The sequence below is a fragment of the Glycine max genome, chromosome 8 (genome assembly GCF_000004515.6).
Source record: "Glycine max cultivar Williams 82 chromosome 8, Glycine_max_v4.0, whole genome shotgun sequence".
Classification (NCBI taxonomy): domain Eukaryota; kingdom Viridiplantae; phylum Streptophyta; class Magnoliopsida; order Fabales; family Fabaceae; genus Glycine; species Glycine max.
This window is the reverse complement of record NC_038244.2, coordinates 44,502,652-44,517,026: the sequence shown is the minus strand read 5'-3', so window position 1 is coordinate 44,517,026 and position 14,375 is coordinate 44,502,652. Positions and strand designations below refer to the sequence as shown.

General features: G+C 32.8%; 1 protein-coding gene across 3 annotated transcripts; it reads right to left on the bottom strand.

Moving 5' to 3' along the window:
• Positions 1-600: 600 nt before the first annotated feature.
• LOC100790323 (villin-1) lies at positions 601-13,088 on the bottom strand. Of its 3 annotated transcripts, XM_006586128.4 has the most exons (24): positions 12,873-13,088; positions 12,628-12,737; positions 11,315-11,420; positions 10,783-10,882; positions 10,442-10,510; positions 9,644-9,877; positions 8,773-8,950; positions 8,563-8,689; positions 8,094-8,259; positions 7,788-7,938; positions 7,609-7,694; positions 7,359-7,514; positions 5,909-5,977; positions 5,617-5,685; positions 5,381-5,518; positions 4,441-4,569; positions 4,101-4,248; positions 3,955-3,965; positions 3,508-3,648; positions 2,911-3,036; positions 2,007-2,069; positions 1,650-1,866; positions 1,172-1,350; positions 601-948 (listed from the first exon to the last, which is right to left on the bottom strand). In XM_006586128.4, exons 3-24 carry the CDS (start codon positions 11,368-11,370, stop codon positions 835-837), a joined length of 2,727 nt encoding a protein of 908 aa, XP_006586191.1. In that variant the 5' UTR covers positions 11,371-11,420; positions 12,628-12,737; positions 12,873-13,088; the 3' UTR covers positions 601-834. The 3 variants fall into 3 exon arrangements, with proteins under 3 accessions (XP_006586191.1, XP_025985592.1, XP_040873607.1); XM_026129807.2 differs by lacking the exon at positions 12,873-13,088 and having other exon boundaries at positions 12,628-12,804; XM_041017673.1 differs by lacking the exons at positions 12,628-12,737; positions 12,873-13,088 and adding an exon at positions 12,331-12,349.
• Positions 13,089-14,375: the final 1,287 nt, after the last annotated feature.

Here is a 14,375-nt window from a genome sequence, read left to right as displayed (position 1 = left end):
TACATACAATATTATTCTAAATTGATAAAAAAAATTATTTATTATATTTAAAATATTTAATATCATAATACATTAAAATTTATTTAAATAATTTTCTATAATTTAAATTATTCTGTTAATTTTACAAATATTGCGTTATTATACTTTAATATGTTGTCATATATATAATATTACATCTTTAGTACATTAAATTATTATTTAATTCATTATATAATATTACATCTTATCTCATTTTATCCTTTTAAGGCCACAACACAACTCCATAAAAGAAGATACAAAACCTAAGACTGATGTATGTGAAAAACAACCATGCACTCCCAAACCAGCCGAAAGATGTGCTCCTGCATCAGAAAACGGATTCACTTGCCATTGCTGATAGGATATAGAAAATTCCTTTTGAAATGCTTTCAGCAAGGTCCATGTATAAAACATAATTTCGTGCCACAGCTTTTCATTGTCAAAGGATTAGCCTTGGAAAATTATGGCATTTTTGTACGTGCAACCATAAATTCCAAACAATTGAGGAAATTATCCCAGCTGCTCCAAATTTGTTGAACTACACGCACGTGAAAAATAAGTGTTATGGATGGGTCAAGCATAAAATAGAACATAGTTCCACTTGCATGAGCCAAAAGCATCATATTTATAATATTACATTATGAGATAAAATGAAGAGATAAATATGTAGTAAGTTGGTAAAAATACAACGACTCGTATATCAAAAAGGTGAGCAACTCAAGCTCAAACGCTTAATGCACAAATGAGGTAAAATTTGTATCATCCTAAAATGTTGTAACATAGTGCCACAAAACACAGCCATTAGTTGGTCTTGCTCTAAAATAGATCCAGTGACATCTTCAGTTTGTTTTGTTTCCATCTAGGAAGCTTATAGAAAGCAGATTTTGGCATTCCAAACTTCTCGCGGAACTCTTCATTAGATAAATATACCTAAATTCATCACAAAGTGTAGATTCCAGTCAAATGTCATAGAGAGTAAAACAAAGAATTGTCTAGCATGAAAAGAGTGAATGCATATCTATATCTCATATAATAAAAGTTCCGCATAATGTATAGACAATTTCATTAATTGGCCTTTCAAATTGATCCTCCAAGAGCAAGAAAAAGCAAGGTGAAGATGCTAGCAAGACTGTTGAGTGAGTTCAGACAGTACCTCTCTTTTGGTCAAATCAATGCCAGTTACTGGATTAGCAGAAACCACTCTCAGGCGCTCATAGGGGTATGTTGCCATATTCTCACCATCCACATTTCTATCCTTCTGAGGGAAACTCACAGTCTCGTCAGATGAGCTCAGTTCTGTTGCTGGAGAACCAGACTGTGGCATTGTTTTTTCTGGGATACAAAAACAACAGTGAGAAAAAAATAGCAAGAAAAAGGATAAAATTTGAATGAATATAAGAGAAATAGTACTCCACATTCCTTTCCATTATTTTAGTGGTTCAAATTTCAGCCTAAACTTTATTGAACAGGATCATTGACTGGCCTTCACTATAATTTGGGAGAATATGTTGCACATTTGAGTAGTAAATAGGTTTATAACTTAGTCAAATTCAAGAACTGGGGGAATACAATATCCATTATCCAACTATATAAATTTCACATCATAAATTGATGAAAGGGATTCTTATTACCGGCACTACCATGGGAAGGAGATCCTTCAAGGAGCTTCTTGACAACTGGAGTAGAGCTAGAAAGAAGCCTATCACCTGATTGCCTAAGATCTGAGCCTGCACTACTCAGTATAGGTGAACTACTTCTTCCACGGCCATTGGAGAAAACAGAAATGTTTCTGTGTCCATTAGGAGTAGAAGGCCTGGAGTTTGCTTTCAACGGGGTTCTATTATGTCCCTGGATAAAGGAAAAGAAGACAGACAAAGGAAAGGATCAGAGCTGAAAACATTTTGAAATTATTATTTAAGTTACCATAACAAAACCAAAATCTTCCAGAAAAATCAGTATAATAACTCTAATACTACCCAGTCAGGTACCTCTAAAGTTTTTGGTTTTCCTTTCAGAATTGCAAGCTTTCTCTCAAATGAGTTACCAACAATCTGCAAAATTCATTCAAAATACTTTATAAGATGGGTGACAAATATAACCAAGGCATATAATGCCAGAAAGGTGCCATATCCCCCTCAAAATTTCTTGTCATGATTTTGTATCTATGTAGTACAGCATGTTGAAAGGAGGAGGGAGGAAACAATCTTAAATATTCACATTACTCAGGAACACAAAAATATATCAAATTATACTAATTACATACATTTCCAGTAGAAGAGCACAAATATGTCGTGGAATTTGTAAGAAACAGAAACAGCCTACAATATAAGGGGAAAACAAGAACAACAAGAATAGAACGAGTATCTAACAACACTTGAACAACAGTGTAGGGTCATTTAAACTAATGATTTATTTGCCATCATAGGATATAAAAAATTGAATTATATATATGTGACATTTTCATCAAAGCATAAATAGACAAAACAAGTTTCCATGTCCTGAGTCAAATTTCAAACTTCCTCTTTCACTGTATTTCCAATTCTTTGAATAAAGTTGTACATAATAAATGTAAAAATTTATCTACTTGCCAGAATATAAATTATCTAAGTTTAAAAAACAGGCATGCAGAAGAAAGCATTATGTACATAAGAGAATAAATGAAAATGAAAACAGAAAACTACATTTATAGGTAAATCAACATCGGTTTATATAACAAAAAATTCTTGCAGAGTTCGGCAATCAATCTATATTTTTTGGGAAGTTGGGGGCAGGGGATTGCCTCAAGTCGCTATAATGCTCCACCACTATCCCAATGAGAAGTTGAGAACTTCCTAAAATTAGTTATCATAGTATTATGATTAATATATATAATTTTGAAGGGAGAAGACTTACATTTTCATTTGAGTGATCCCATGAAAAGAAACGAGTGAAAAATGGTGGCTCATGACCTTCCGTTACAATATAAATAGGGATGTTCATTGATAGGCCTTCAACAAGGACATCCATTTCCAGAAATTTCTGCTCATTACAATTTCCATTGTAAGAAAAACATATATGGCAGGAAAGAGTAAGTCCATATTACATTAAAACTGTAGCGTTTGATCACATGGCTCATTTTATAGATGAATAAGAACTAGTTCCTAAGATGAGATTGCCAAATTAGTGAATAATGAATAATGGAGAAACAATTATCAAACTTGGCTCTTTATGAATTAGATGTATAAACAATGACTCCTTGTATAGTATAGAGGCATTTTCATGAAGCACTTGGATGCATTGACAAAGAGTTCTAGAGTGACTGTGGTTGAGATCCACCCATGCAGGAAAAAATAGAAGTACAAAGTAATTATAAAAGTGAGTGAAGTAGTAAAAAAGAATGGCTAAATGAAGACCATATATAAGTGAAATGACATATTGATTCAATTGCGTGTGTGAAAACATCAGTGTGACAATTAGTGTAAAAGCTATCAGCGAGATCAATATAGGTACCAGGCCAAGATGAAGAACTTCTTGTTTTGATTTGATAGCCGAATGTAAGCCAACCCAAACATAAATCTCTCTTTGGCAATCAAGCAATAAGATGTCTTCAGTTATTAAGTCATCCTGTGTATAATTGTATATCTCTTTCACCTGAAATATTATATCAAGGCCATAATTAATCACATTAAAATAATATACATGCACAAGAAAATTTTAACAAAAACAAAGTTCATAGATTTTATGAGGGAATAAAAGGCCTTAATTCTAATGATTCTATTGACATTTCAGTCAGATAGTTTAAACGATTATTAGAAATGCTACTCATGGTGGGTTTTATCTCAGTCTTCTTCAGCAATAATATTGTTATTAACTCAAGCTTAGTAAAATGTATTAGGTATTTACATAGTTATTTATTACATGTGACATGAACAAATTCAAATTGTAGAAGCAATATACCTTGAAGTCTCCTGAGTTAAAACTCCAACAAATGAGCGTGAGAAACAGAATCATCAATTAGACATGGTTTCCCTGTCATTTCACCCAGGATAGTTCTAAACCAAGTGAGATCTAGATTACTTTTCTTAAAAGGGTGTTTTTCTTACCTCTCGCTATTTTTAATGCAAACAAATGTGGATCATCTATGAATCCTTGAATTTCTTTGCCCTTTGGATACTCTGCCTTTCCACCGAGAGCATCCCAGAAAATATCAGGCTCATTCCCTTCCCTCACAGAAACAGGCAGCCATGTTGGCTGCAGGTTGCATCAAGGAATGAGATACAAGTTAACACCATTAGAAAAAATATTTCCAATAGAAAGCAGTAATGAACTGTCTTATAATTTAATATAAATCCAAATGAAAAACTCATTATTAAATGCTTCCTTTGCAAGGACTGTCATATAGATAAAACTTTCCAGCACCATATGTCAATTGAAATGACATACATTAAGTAGCTCCACCATTCTATCAAGAAGATTATGGTCTCTAGCTGAAGATAGGCTCCCAATCCAAGTATAGATAGATGCTTTATTTTGCAGAATGTAGCAATACGATGAATTCAAGGAGGTTGAAACCTATAACAATTTAGATACATAGTCAATAAATGCTTACATAAAATATAAAATTTTACATAAAAAAATAAAACAGGATACAAACAAAATGTTTCAAAGCTACCATTTCGAGCACAACAGACGGAAAAAATAGATTATTCTGATTATAATTTTATTTTGGTTCCAGCCAACAGATGAAAGTCATCAAAGATTTAACATATATATCAGCCAATAGATCAGCATTAATAGAGCACAATAGGTTGGACTTAAGTGCTTAGTATTTTAGTCCATATTCAATAAGAACAGGATATTGAAATAGTTAGTAATGAAAAATAACCAATGCAAGTATAGATAGATGCTTTATTTTGCAGAATGTAGCAATACGATGAATTCAGGGAGGTTGAAACCTATAACAATTTAGATACATAGTCAATAAATGCTTACATAAAATATAAAATTTTACATAAAAAAATAAAACAGGATACAAACAAAATATGTTTCAAAGCTACCATTTCGAGCACAACAGACGGAAAAAATAGATTATTCTGATTATAATTTTATTTTGGTTCCAGCCAACAGATGAAAGTCATCAAAGATTTGACATATAGATCAGCATTAATAGAGCACAATAGGTTGAACTTAAGTGCTTAGTATTTTAGTCCATATATTGAAATAGTTAGTAATGAAAAATAACCAATGCAATTTAGAAGATAAAAGAGGATTCAATAGCTTTGCTTGAAGCCTTGGTAATTGGTGTCCATTTTTCTGGTAATTAGAGATAAGATATAATAAAAAGGGCTCCACTGTGGATAAAATCAGAATCATTGAAACTTACTTGATCAACTTGGATGGCCTGCATATTATCTGGACTTGTACCTTGTACCCGAAACAAAGTAACCAGGTTTTTATTGTAAGTTTCATCCACTATACCTTTTTCTTCTATAAACTTCCTATATCCTGAACTGGTTCCCCCCTTACAAGAGGAAAAAATGAAGAATTTGGAGCACGTGACTTTGTGACTTTTTTTAATATTACACACAACTTAAAAATGAGATTATATTGGGCACATACCTTGAATATGATTACTCTCTGAAGTATTGAGAAAAATTGAGCTGGTTCCTTACCCTCATGGATTTGAGCCTGAACAGAAATTCAATGTACATTGAATAATTAGGCATAGTAATATGAAGGAAAGTTATGTCTTTTATATGAATGTACTCAAGATGCAGAATGCAGCAACAGGAAGCTAGCACCTGTTGAGAGATAAAAATTGTGCAGATATTTCCCAAAACTATAATTTGATTATTGTACACATTCAATCAGCACATTATGAAAGATTTAGCAGAGCAAGAACAGCACTAACCATAGCCGGACTAGTTCTGATTGAATCAGCCATAGTACTCATGTGGGAAATGGCAGCTGCTTTATCCTCCTGCAGAACAAAATTATAGAACAAAATGGCAGTTTGTGTTAGGAATTATTAACATTAACCAAGCCTATTTCAAAAGGATGAGATTAAAAGTTTATCATTGTTACAGAAGTTGAAGAACTGAGTAAAACATGGAAGACAAATTTGAGAATTTTAGACAACTTCTGGAAATGAAATTGCACTTATCATTTTTTTCTATAAACATTAATACCAAGCAAGATGTCATGGTCAGTAATTTCAACAAACTAAGTAGCAAGTTCCAACCAAAACTAAACAGAGGATATTTGACTATCCTATTATAATTTTCTGATAATGACAGTTTTTCATACAACTATAGCTTTGCATCAAGGGTTGTCAAAGGATTACCTAAATTCTGTTAAGGGTCAATTTTGAGCTCCTAGCATTTTGCCCTGGTCTTGGATGTGTTTACTGAGCATATGTAAGAGTCAGTGCCTCAGTGCATGCATTTTAGGATGATATAGTCCGAGTTGGAGAGTCGATAAAGAAAATAAATGGGAAGATAGAGATGTGGAGACAAGCTTAATTTTGTTTTAAGTATAAGACAGGGTATAGGGAATATAAGTTTAGCAAGAGGCACAGTGATTTTAGCTTATAAGTGAAACTTAGAGACCGTACCTTACCACAAGTCAAGCAGTTTAAGCATCTTGGGCCCATCATACAAAACGATGGAGAAATAAAGGCGGATGTAAACCATAAGAATCAAGCAAGGTAGATAAAATGGAGGAGTGTCTTAATTGTTATCTATGACAAAAAGGAATGGTCCAAGCTTATAAAATTTTACCACACAGCTGTATAAGACTTGCACTGTTATATGGAATTGGATGTTGGTCATTAAAAACCCAAAAAGAGAATATAGATGAGGCAGAACCAGAACCTGGAGATCAACCCCAAGGACTTACTCCGGGAGCAAGGATTGGACTGGAGACTGCAAACTTAATATATCAGAAATGAGAATGTGGCATTGGATGTGTGGACATAATAGGAATGAATGAATTAGAGAGAAACTTGGGGACCATAGAGTAACACTTATTGTAGAAAAAATGGTATAATCTTGATTTAAGTGATTTGGGCATGTGTGGAGAAGACCTATAATGAGTAGATAAAATAGAGATAGAGGGAGACCAAGAAAACAATATAGTAGAAATCATTTAATGGTTTAGAGGTCAATGATTTGTGTATAGAATATAGATATGAGGCGCACTAAAATGTTGAAGGGGTTGTTTGATCCATGCTATCGGCTTCACCTAGTGGGAAAAGGCTTGGTTTTTGTAGTTGTGATCTTAAATAACAGTTTAATCCATTTGTATGAATTACAAGTTACAAAACTACTTAGTAAAGACAGAAAACCTTGATTAGTGCTTACCGTTACACACTTGGAGCCAAGCCAAGCATAAAATAGTGTCTCATCCCTTCCATTTCCTGGAAATGTATACTGTACTATATAGCAATCTCCACTGTAAAGCTTTGTCAGTTCTGTAACTGAAAGAAGGGACAATTCATCACCATCCACCCGCCAAACCTGAAATTGCAGTATTCAGTTAACAGACAACACAGGAAAAGACAAATATATCACTGGACAAAAAGAAACAGCTAGGTTTTGAGCAATAAGATACTTTTATTGTGCCAGTGCAATCTATAGATGGCTCATTGTCTTCTTCAGGAAGCTCTTTCACCTCATAACCCTGGTGCTTGAATATGGCTGAGGCAGAAGAAACAAATATAAAGAAAAGAATAATAGAGACGCACTAATCATACACATCTTAAACAGAGTAATATGCATAAGATACTAAACCTGCCACTTTTTCTTTGCCTTCCTCATAAAGCCTAGGCTCCACAGTTTTAGGCCAATTAGTAAAGTATGACCGAAAGATGGTACTTTCCAATCCTTCTGATAAAAATGTCAAATGAGTCTTGTTTGATCTGCCTTCATTTCTGACAAATTCCTAGTAAAATAAATGGACATAATAGTGAGCACAGGCAATGCCCTCAATGCAATGCTTATGGGCAAGCACAATTGATAACATGCATTAGAAAGTTAGGATATACTGAAGTTAAGTTTCTATGAAACAAAAGGAAACTTAAAGAAGAGAGTCTTTACTTCTACAGCTCTGATTGCTGTTCTTCTTTCTGTCAAAAAAGTCTGCCTTCCCATCCAGACAAAAATCTCACCATCACAGTCCAACATATAACACTTTTCTGTCTCAAGCATTTCTTTGCTGAATGCATTGCTTCCAGTCTCACAAAGTTTTCCCTGTAAATTTATCCTGTTAAGATGTGAAAACAACCACTCTTTAGCTAAGAGTAACATTTCTTGAAGTAAGCAGTTCATTTTTACTATTTCTCCTTCACACGTCCCTGAAGCATATTGGTTTCCATTGAAACCAACTAATAAAATAATTCGGGTTAGTCAATAAACTGTGATGCCATTAAGTTGATCATTGAACTATCAATATGAATCTGTTAATTATTGATTCAAAACAAACTTGTATGTTTAACATAGAAATAAGGTTCGGCAAGTACGGTTCATCAACACACAAACATTACGCACATAGATGTATGAACCTCACCAAAATAGCTTTACAGGAGGAGTCTCAGATTCCTGAACACAAGGCGAATCTCGAGGAATGGGAGCGTAACCACCAAATAAACTCCAAAATTCACCCACATCAGAATCACCAACAAATTTTCCATCCTCTACAATAGTACAATTATGATTTGCAACATCTTCCCTCACAAAACAGGAATAAGCACCAAAAAAAGTAGTGTTATATTCAAACCTATTGTTGCCACTTCGCATTTTCCTCCATGCTTATTCTCCTTGATATACTGAACAACCTCCAAAGCTTTGGCTCTTTCTTGAATGGTAGAGTTGCACCCACTGAAGAGGAAGATTTTTAAGGCAGTGTCAAGAATGAATACATCTTCATGATTCAATGATGACCTTAGAAATGGCACCTAACGAATATATAGTTGATTAGACAGGCTATACTAATCAAATTCCAGTTAAACATAAAGACATGTAGACAAAGTATTATAAGAAATACATGTCAAAAGTCAAGCAACTGATGGTCTGAAAGCAAAGAAAAGAAAATGGTAATGAGAGCTATGCTGTCTGGAACCTAACATGTATAAGCTCAGCAGTGATCATCATTGATATTATCATCTAAAGCTATCAATCATTGTTTCATCCCCACATAAAAACCATGGTCAAAACCCCCCTTTAAAATAATTTGTAAATCATATAGTATTATGTGGGGACACAATTGTTAGATTCCATCTTAAAACCAATTAGCATGAAGTGATGTTGTCCAACAGATATATAAGCTGCACTCCAAGAATTGAGGCACGCGATGTGGGACTTTCCTAACACCCTCCACAGATGCCTGCCAGAACAGGCAATTTACCAAGATTGGCTATAAGCTATGATACCATGTTAAATTCCATCTTAAAATCAATTGGCATTAAGTGAAGTTGTCCACCAAATATATAACTTGCATCCCAAGAATTGAGGCGGGTGATGTGGGACTTCCTAACAACAATAAGTTTTTGTCCATGACTAAATTTTTCAGAAAGAGGAATAGGCAGAGAGGAGATTCACACTATCAAACAACAGAAGCAGTTAATTATCAAACTTGAGAAATAACTCACTTCTTTCACGTGAACAACATAGTCTCCCTTGCAAGTATACATGCTAACTTGGTATTCACCATTCAAGTTCCCCTGCTTTGAAGTAAACACCCCTTCAATGGGTATTAGACAAGGTCTGAAGTATGACAGAAACTTCTGCGATTCTTGGCCTTGAATTTCCCTGTATTGAACACTACACGATCCTAAGGCTGCATCCAGATCAAGTGCCTTGTCTGATGCCAAGCTTGAGTCTACCTGTAAACACTTACTTGACTGTGAAACAATGCTAATCATTCTGTTTAATCACAGTCAACACTTCAATATTCATAGTAACTTAAAAACTATGTTCACCGTTTAATGTTCCAATACACATATTACCTTCCTTAGTCTATTTAACCACATTTAAATCACCAAACAAATTTTAGATAAACAAATACACACCCATAGTCTTTATTTTGCTGTTGGATAAACAGAAATTACACATCAAGCAAGTTTTATTGAGGAAATCTTGAAACTATATATTAGTCATTACAGTTTCACTTTCACATTCCCTCAATGGGATAAATTACATTTCTATACAGTGTCACCCTTCTCAGATAAGAGAACAATAGATTATAGTAAACATGATGAGAAACTTAGACAAGAAATGTTATAGAAAAACGGAGGACCACACCACTTTGTGAGTAAAAAGAATGAGGAACCAATTGAGGAAAAAGGACTAAGGGTATATACAGCCTAAAAATCTTTACTGGCAGAAAATTAACAGTAATATATTATTATCACAACAAGCAAGACAATTAAAAAAGAAAGGATACAAGCCTTCTTTGCTTCATTTCCCAACCAATAATGTATGTCATACTGAGGAGGGCCAATTTTTGGAAAGACTGCCTGTTTCCACAAACATGTAAAAAGGTCTGGATCAATGTATGCCAAGAGAATTTAGATGAAAATAAAGCTCATACTGACAGGGAATTGTTAAAATATCAATATGGTGAAGGTGGCCCCAGAAGTAATGGATTCAATTTCAAAAATGGATAGCAAAATGAGGAAAAGATGATGAAGATAATCGTTGAAACTTTGGATTTTAATTGAGATATGGCCATCAAATTCTTCATGAATTTAAAAGGATCAATGGGGAAATAAAGTGAGCAATATCTTACATTCAAGACTAAGTATGCACTTCCAGTATAGAATTTTCCATGGCTTGAATTTGACACTGAAACCAGCCGCTGGTTCTCAATACACCAAACTTCTAAGCCTCTAAGAACATTAAGTTAAGTACAAAACAGAAACTTGAAAAAAGAAATGTGATGGATTTAAAAATAAAATTTACAGATGAAACACAAATCTGGAAGAGCTAAGAGACATCTTTAAAAATAAAACTCAAGAAATATAAGTCTCCAGGTCCAGACTTTTATGTGCTTCCCAACTATTTTAAAATATATCATTATTAGAATACAATAACCTATTTCCCTATCATATCCTATCTTTCTTTTTTTTTTCTCCATAACCAATGAGACATGGGCTAATGCAAGTTAACCAGCTATTCATTTTGGTGCCTTTGTCATTAGAAATTAAAACAAATTTTATTTTCTTTAGCATGAAAAGGCTGAACTAAAAAATAACTACTACCTATTCAACAGACTAACACAAACTATAAAGCAATTTGAAAGAAAATGGTTGTAAGGATACGGGTTTGCTCCAGCAGTTTGGAATGCAGAATCCATATCTTTAGTGACAATAGGCATCGTCTCTATGGCTCTAATACTCCACCAAAATAACTCAACGCTAGATTAGTCTGCAATCCAGGATTTAAACTGTGTTAGTCCTCAGAAGCTGAGGCATATGTAACTAATAGAATTGCACTCTACTGAGTATATTATTAAAACTTATCCCGTAAGGTTTAAGACATAACTATATGTTAAGCAAACAGAGAAGGTAGAATGAAACTTGGGGGCACACATTAATTACTGGATGTTTTGTATGCCCATCTATAATCCAGAAGCAGTGCTATAATAAATAAATCAAGGTAGGCAAACTTATGCTACCAATATGCAATTAATCTAAAACAGCCAAGATTGCACTTAAAGAATAATAATCAAATCCATTGTGTCCATAATCGGTATGCAACAAAGCCAGTCACTGGACTATTAATTACTCAACAATAATGCTGTGCAACTAATTAAGAATTTAATTTTATCAAGCAAATCAATTCTTTTATGTAAATACAACAAAAAAGAAATCACAAAGTTGTAATTATTTTTGTTATGAAATGTTCCAAAGGAGAATGTACATCAGACATGAAAAGTAGGTATATTTTGTTTCTGCAACACCTGTTAGGTTTAACACATGTCATTTTGCTGCTGAATTAACTAGAATGAAAAATAAATAAAGTGTGATAAACAATTTTTTCCACCTAGACCTCAAGAATTAAAAAAAAAAAAAAAATATATATATATATATATACCATTCAGCTAATCAGCTTGATAACTTTTCAAGTGAATTGCTAGATGCTTAATTTTAAGATTTGAATCATTCTATAACCATCACCCCTCTATACTATCCATGCTCTAAAATTAAAACATCTACATCTACTGGGAAGTGGGAAGACAGTCAACACTAGCAAGAAATCTAAACTAATGACTGAAATAAAAATGCCTCAAATTTTCAGAAAATATTAGGAGAAACTAGCCCAACAAACACATAACTCCCAAAATCAACAAAACACTGAAGCTGACCACAAATGAATCTATAGCAGTCAATACCCACAACTGAGCCTACCCCAAAGTTCTCATTTTTTTAAGCCTCTGAAACAAACACATAAAAGAAAGAAAAAAAAGCATCAACCACAAAGGCCATTCATTTTCTTGGGGAAAACAAAGTCAAAAGGCAATAACAATGCAAATCAAAAAGGATAGAAAAGAAGATGAGCTAGTGCAAAAATAAATTCAAATAGCAAAGAAAACTCAGTTGACCAAAAGGGTAGATCATACATTCATTCATACCTTGATTCAACAACAGATTCAGGAGCTAACAGATGATGATGGTGATGGTTGAACAGACAGGGAGAGAACAAAAAAGTTGGATATTCTTCCTCCCATTTGAAAAGCCAAGGCTGAAGACAAATGCAAAATGAAGCATTTATATTGGAGGGTAAAATGACATTGTTGAATGATGATAACAGCTTTGGTAGAGAAAAAGACCTGAGAAAAAGAAAAAAAAAATGAAAAAGCATGGTATCTATCTTTACCGTCCAGTTTGTAAGAGGGGCCCACGAAAGTCGCTTTCTAGTTGTTTCACTTTCCAGTGTGGTGGATCAAAGATGATGATGATGAAACTTACACACAAAAACTCAGCTTGTGTTGTGTCTGTTTTACGTTTTGTACTGTGACCAGAGAGAAGATTAAAGCATGCTCATGGAAACCATAATGGACATAGAGATTTCCATACTCATGTAACTTTCAACGCTCTCTCTCTGTTCTGAAATGCCTCCTAGGTACATATATATAGTGTCCGTGTCTTTGTGTATGTACCAGTATCTTTTTTTATATTTTTAATTTTTAATTATTAATTATTAATAGAGAGTTCTTATGAATTTTCATACGATAATTTTTTTGCAACAATAGTTAAATGAAGTTGGATATACAGTGATACTAAGAAAGAGAGTGGAGTGAGAGTTTATTAATAATACTAGTGTCGAAATTCTTAAATGTTTTGAAGTAGTACCATAAAATTGCTCTTATTATTATTAGGTTAAATTATTTTGAAGTAGTCAAATAATTGTTTATATTTATATAAAAAATTACAGTCAAGTTATAAAGCTTATGAATTAATTAATTTCTTGACATAATTTTTTTTCAATAAATTGAAAAGTTGGAAATTTATTTGAAAAATCAAATAGGTTGATATTTTAAGTTATTCCAATGACCCAAGTCTAGCAAAATCACTAATTGTGTGTTTAGAATTTGGAAGTGTTTTTTAAAAAAGGGGAAAGTATCTTTAAGGGAATTTAAAATTATTTTGACTAAAATTTATTGTTAGATATTTTATTAAATGAAATTTATAATTTAATAGTTTTAAAAGGAATTTTAAATTAATTAAAGTCAAAAAATGTCTAAAAAGAAATTAAAAGTCAATCATTCTAAAAAAATTAAAAAAATCAAAATTATTGTCTTCCCCCTCCCCTTTTCTCTTCTCTTTAAAATTTATAAACCACGGAAATTTAATTGTTTTATTTAAATACAAACTTTTAAATGGAAGAATTTTGTTTATTTTGTCCAAAATAAAAAAAAATGAAATAATTTTTTTTATTACTCTATCCAAACACAAAATTTTGAACATCAACAAATTTAAATATATACCTTAACCAAACAAAAACAAATAAAAATGAAAAAATTTCGAAGAAATTGAAATTTTAAAATTTTAAATTCTTCAAAATTATCCAAAACACCCACCTAAGGATTTGCATTAGTTGTTTGATTAAAAATCTACCAAACTATCATCCAAAAACTCAAATAGTTCTTAGATGACATTATTGGTATCAAATATCAATTCTCATAACACGGTACATGAAAGTGGTGAAAACTGCCTATTTGAAATGTAAACAACTCCTCCATATATAAATCATAAAATCAGCTGGTCAAGTAGGAAAGAAAATTTAAGAAGTAAAAAATTCTGAGAAAGAAGTAACTTTACATTCCATTGAAATTTCATGTCATTCCCATTTTTTAAGTCCAATTATAAGTTTTTAAAT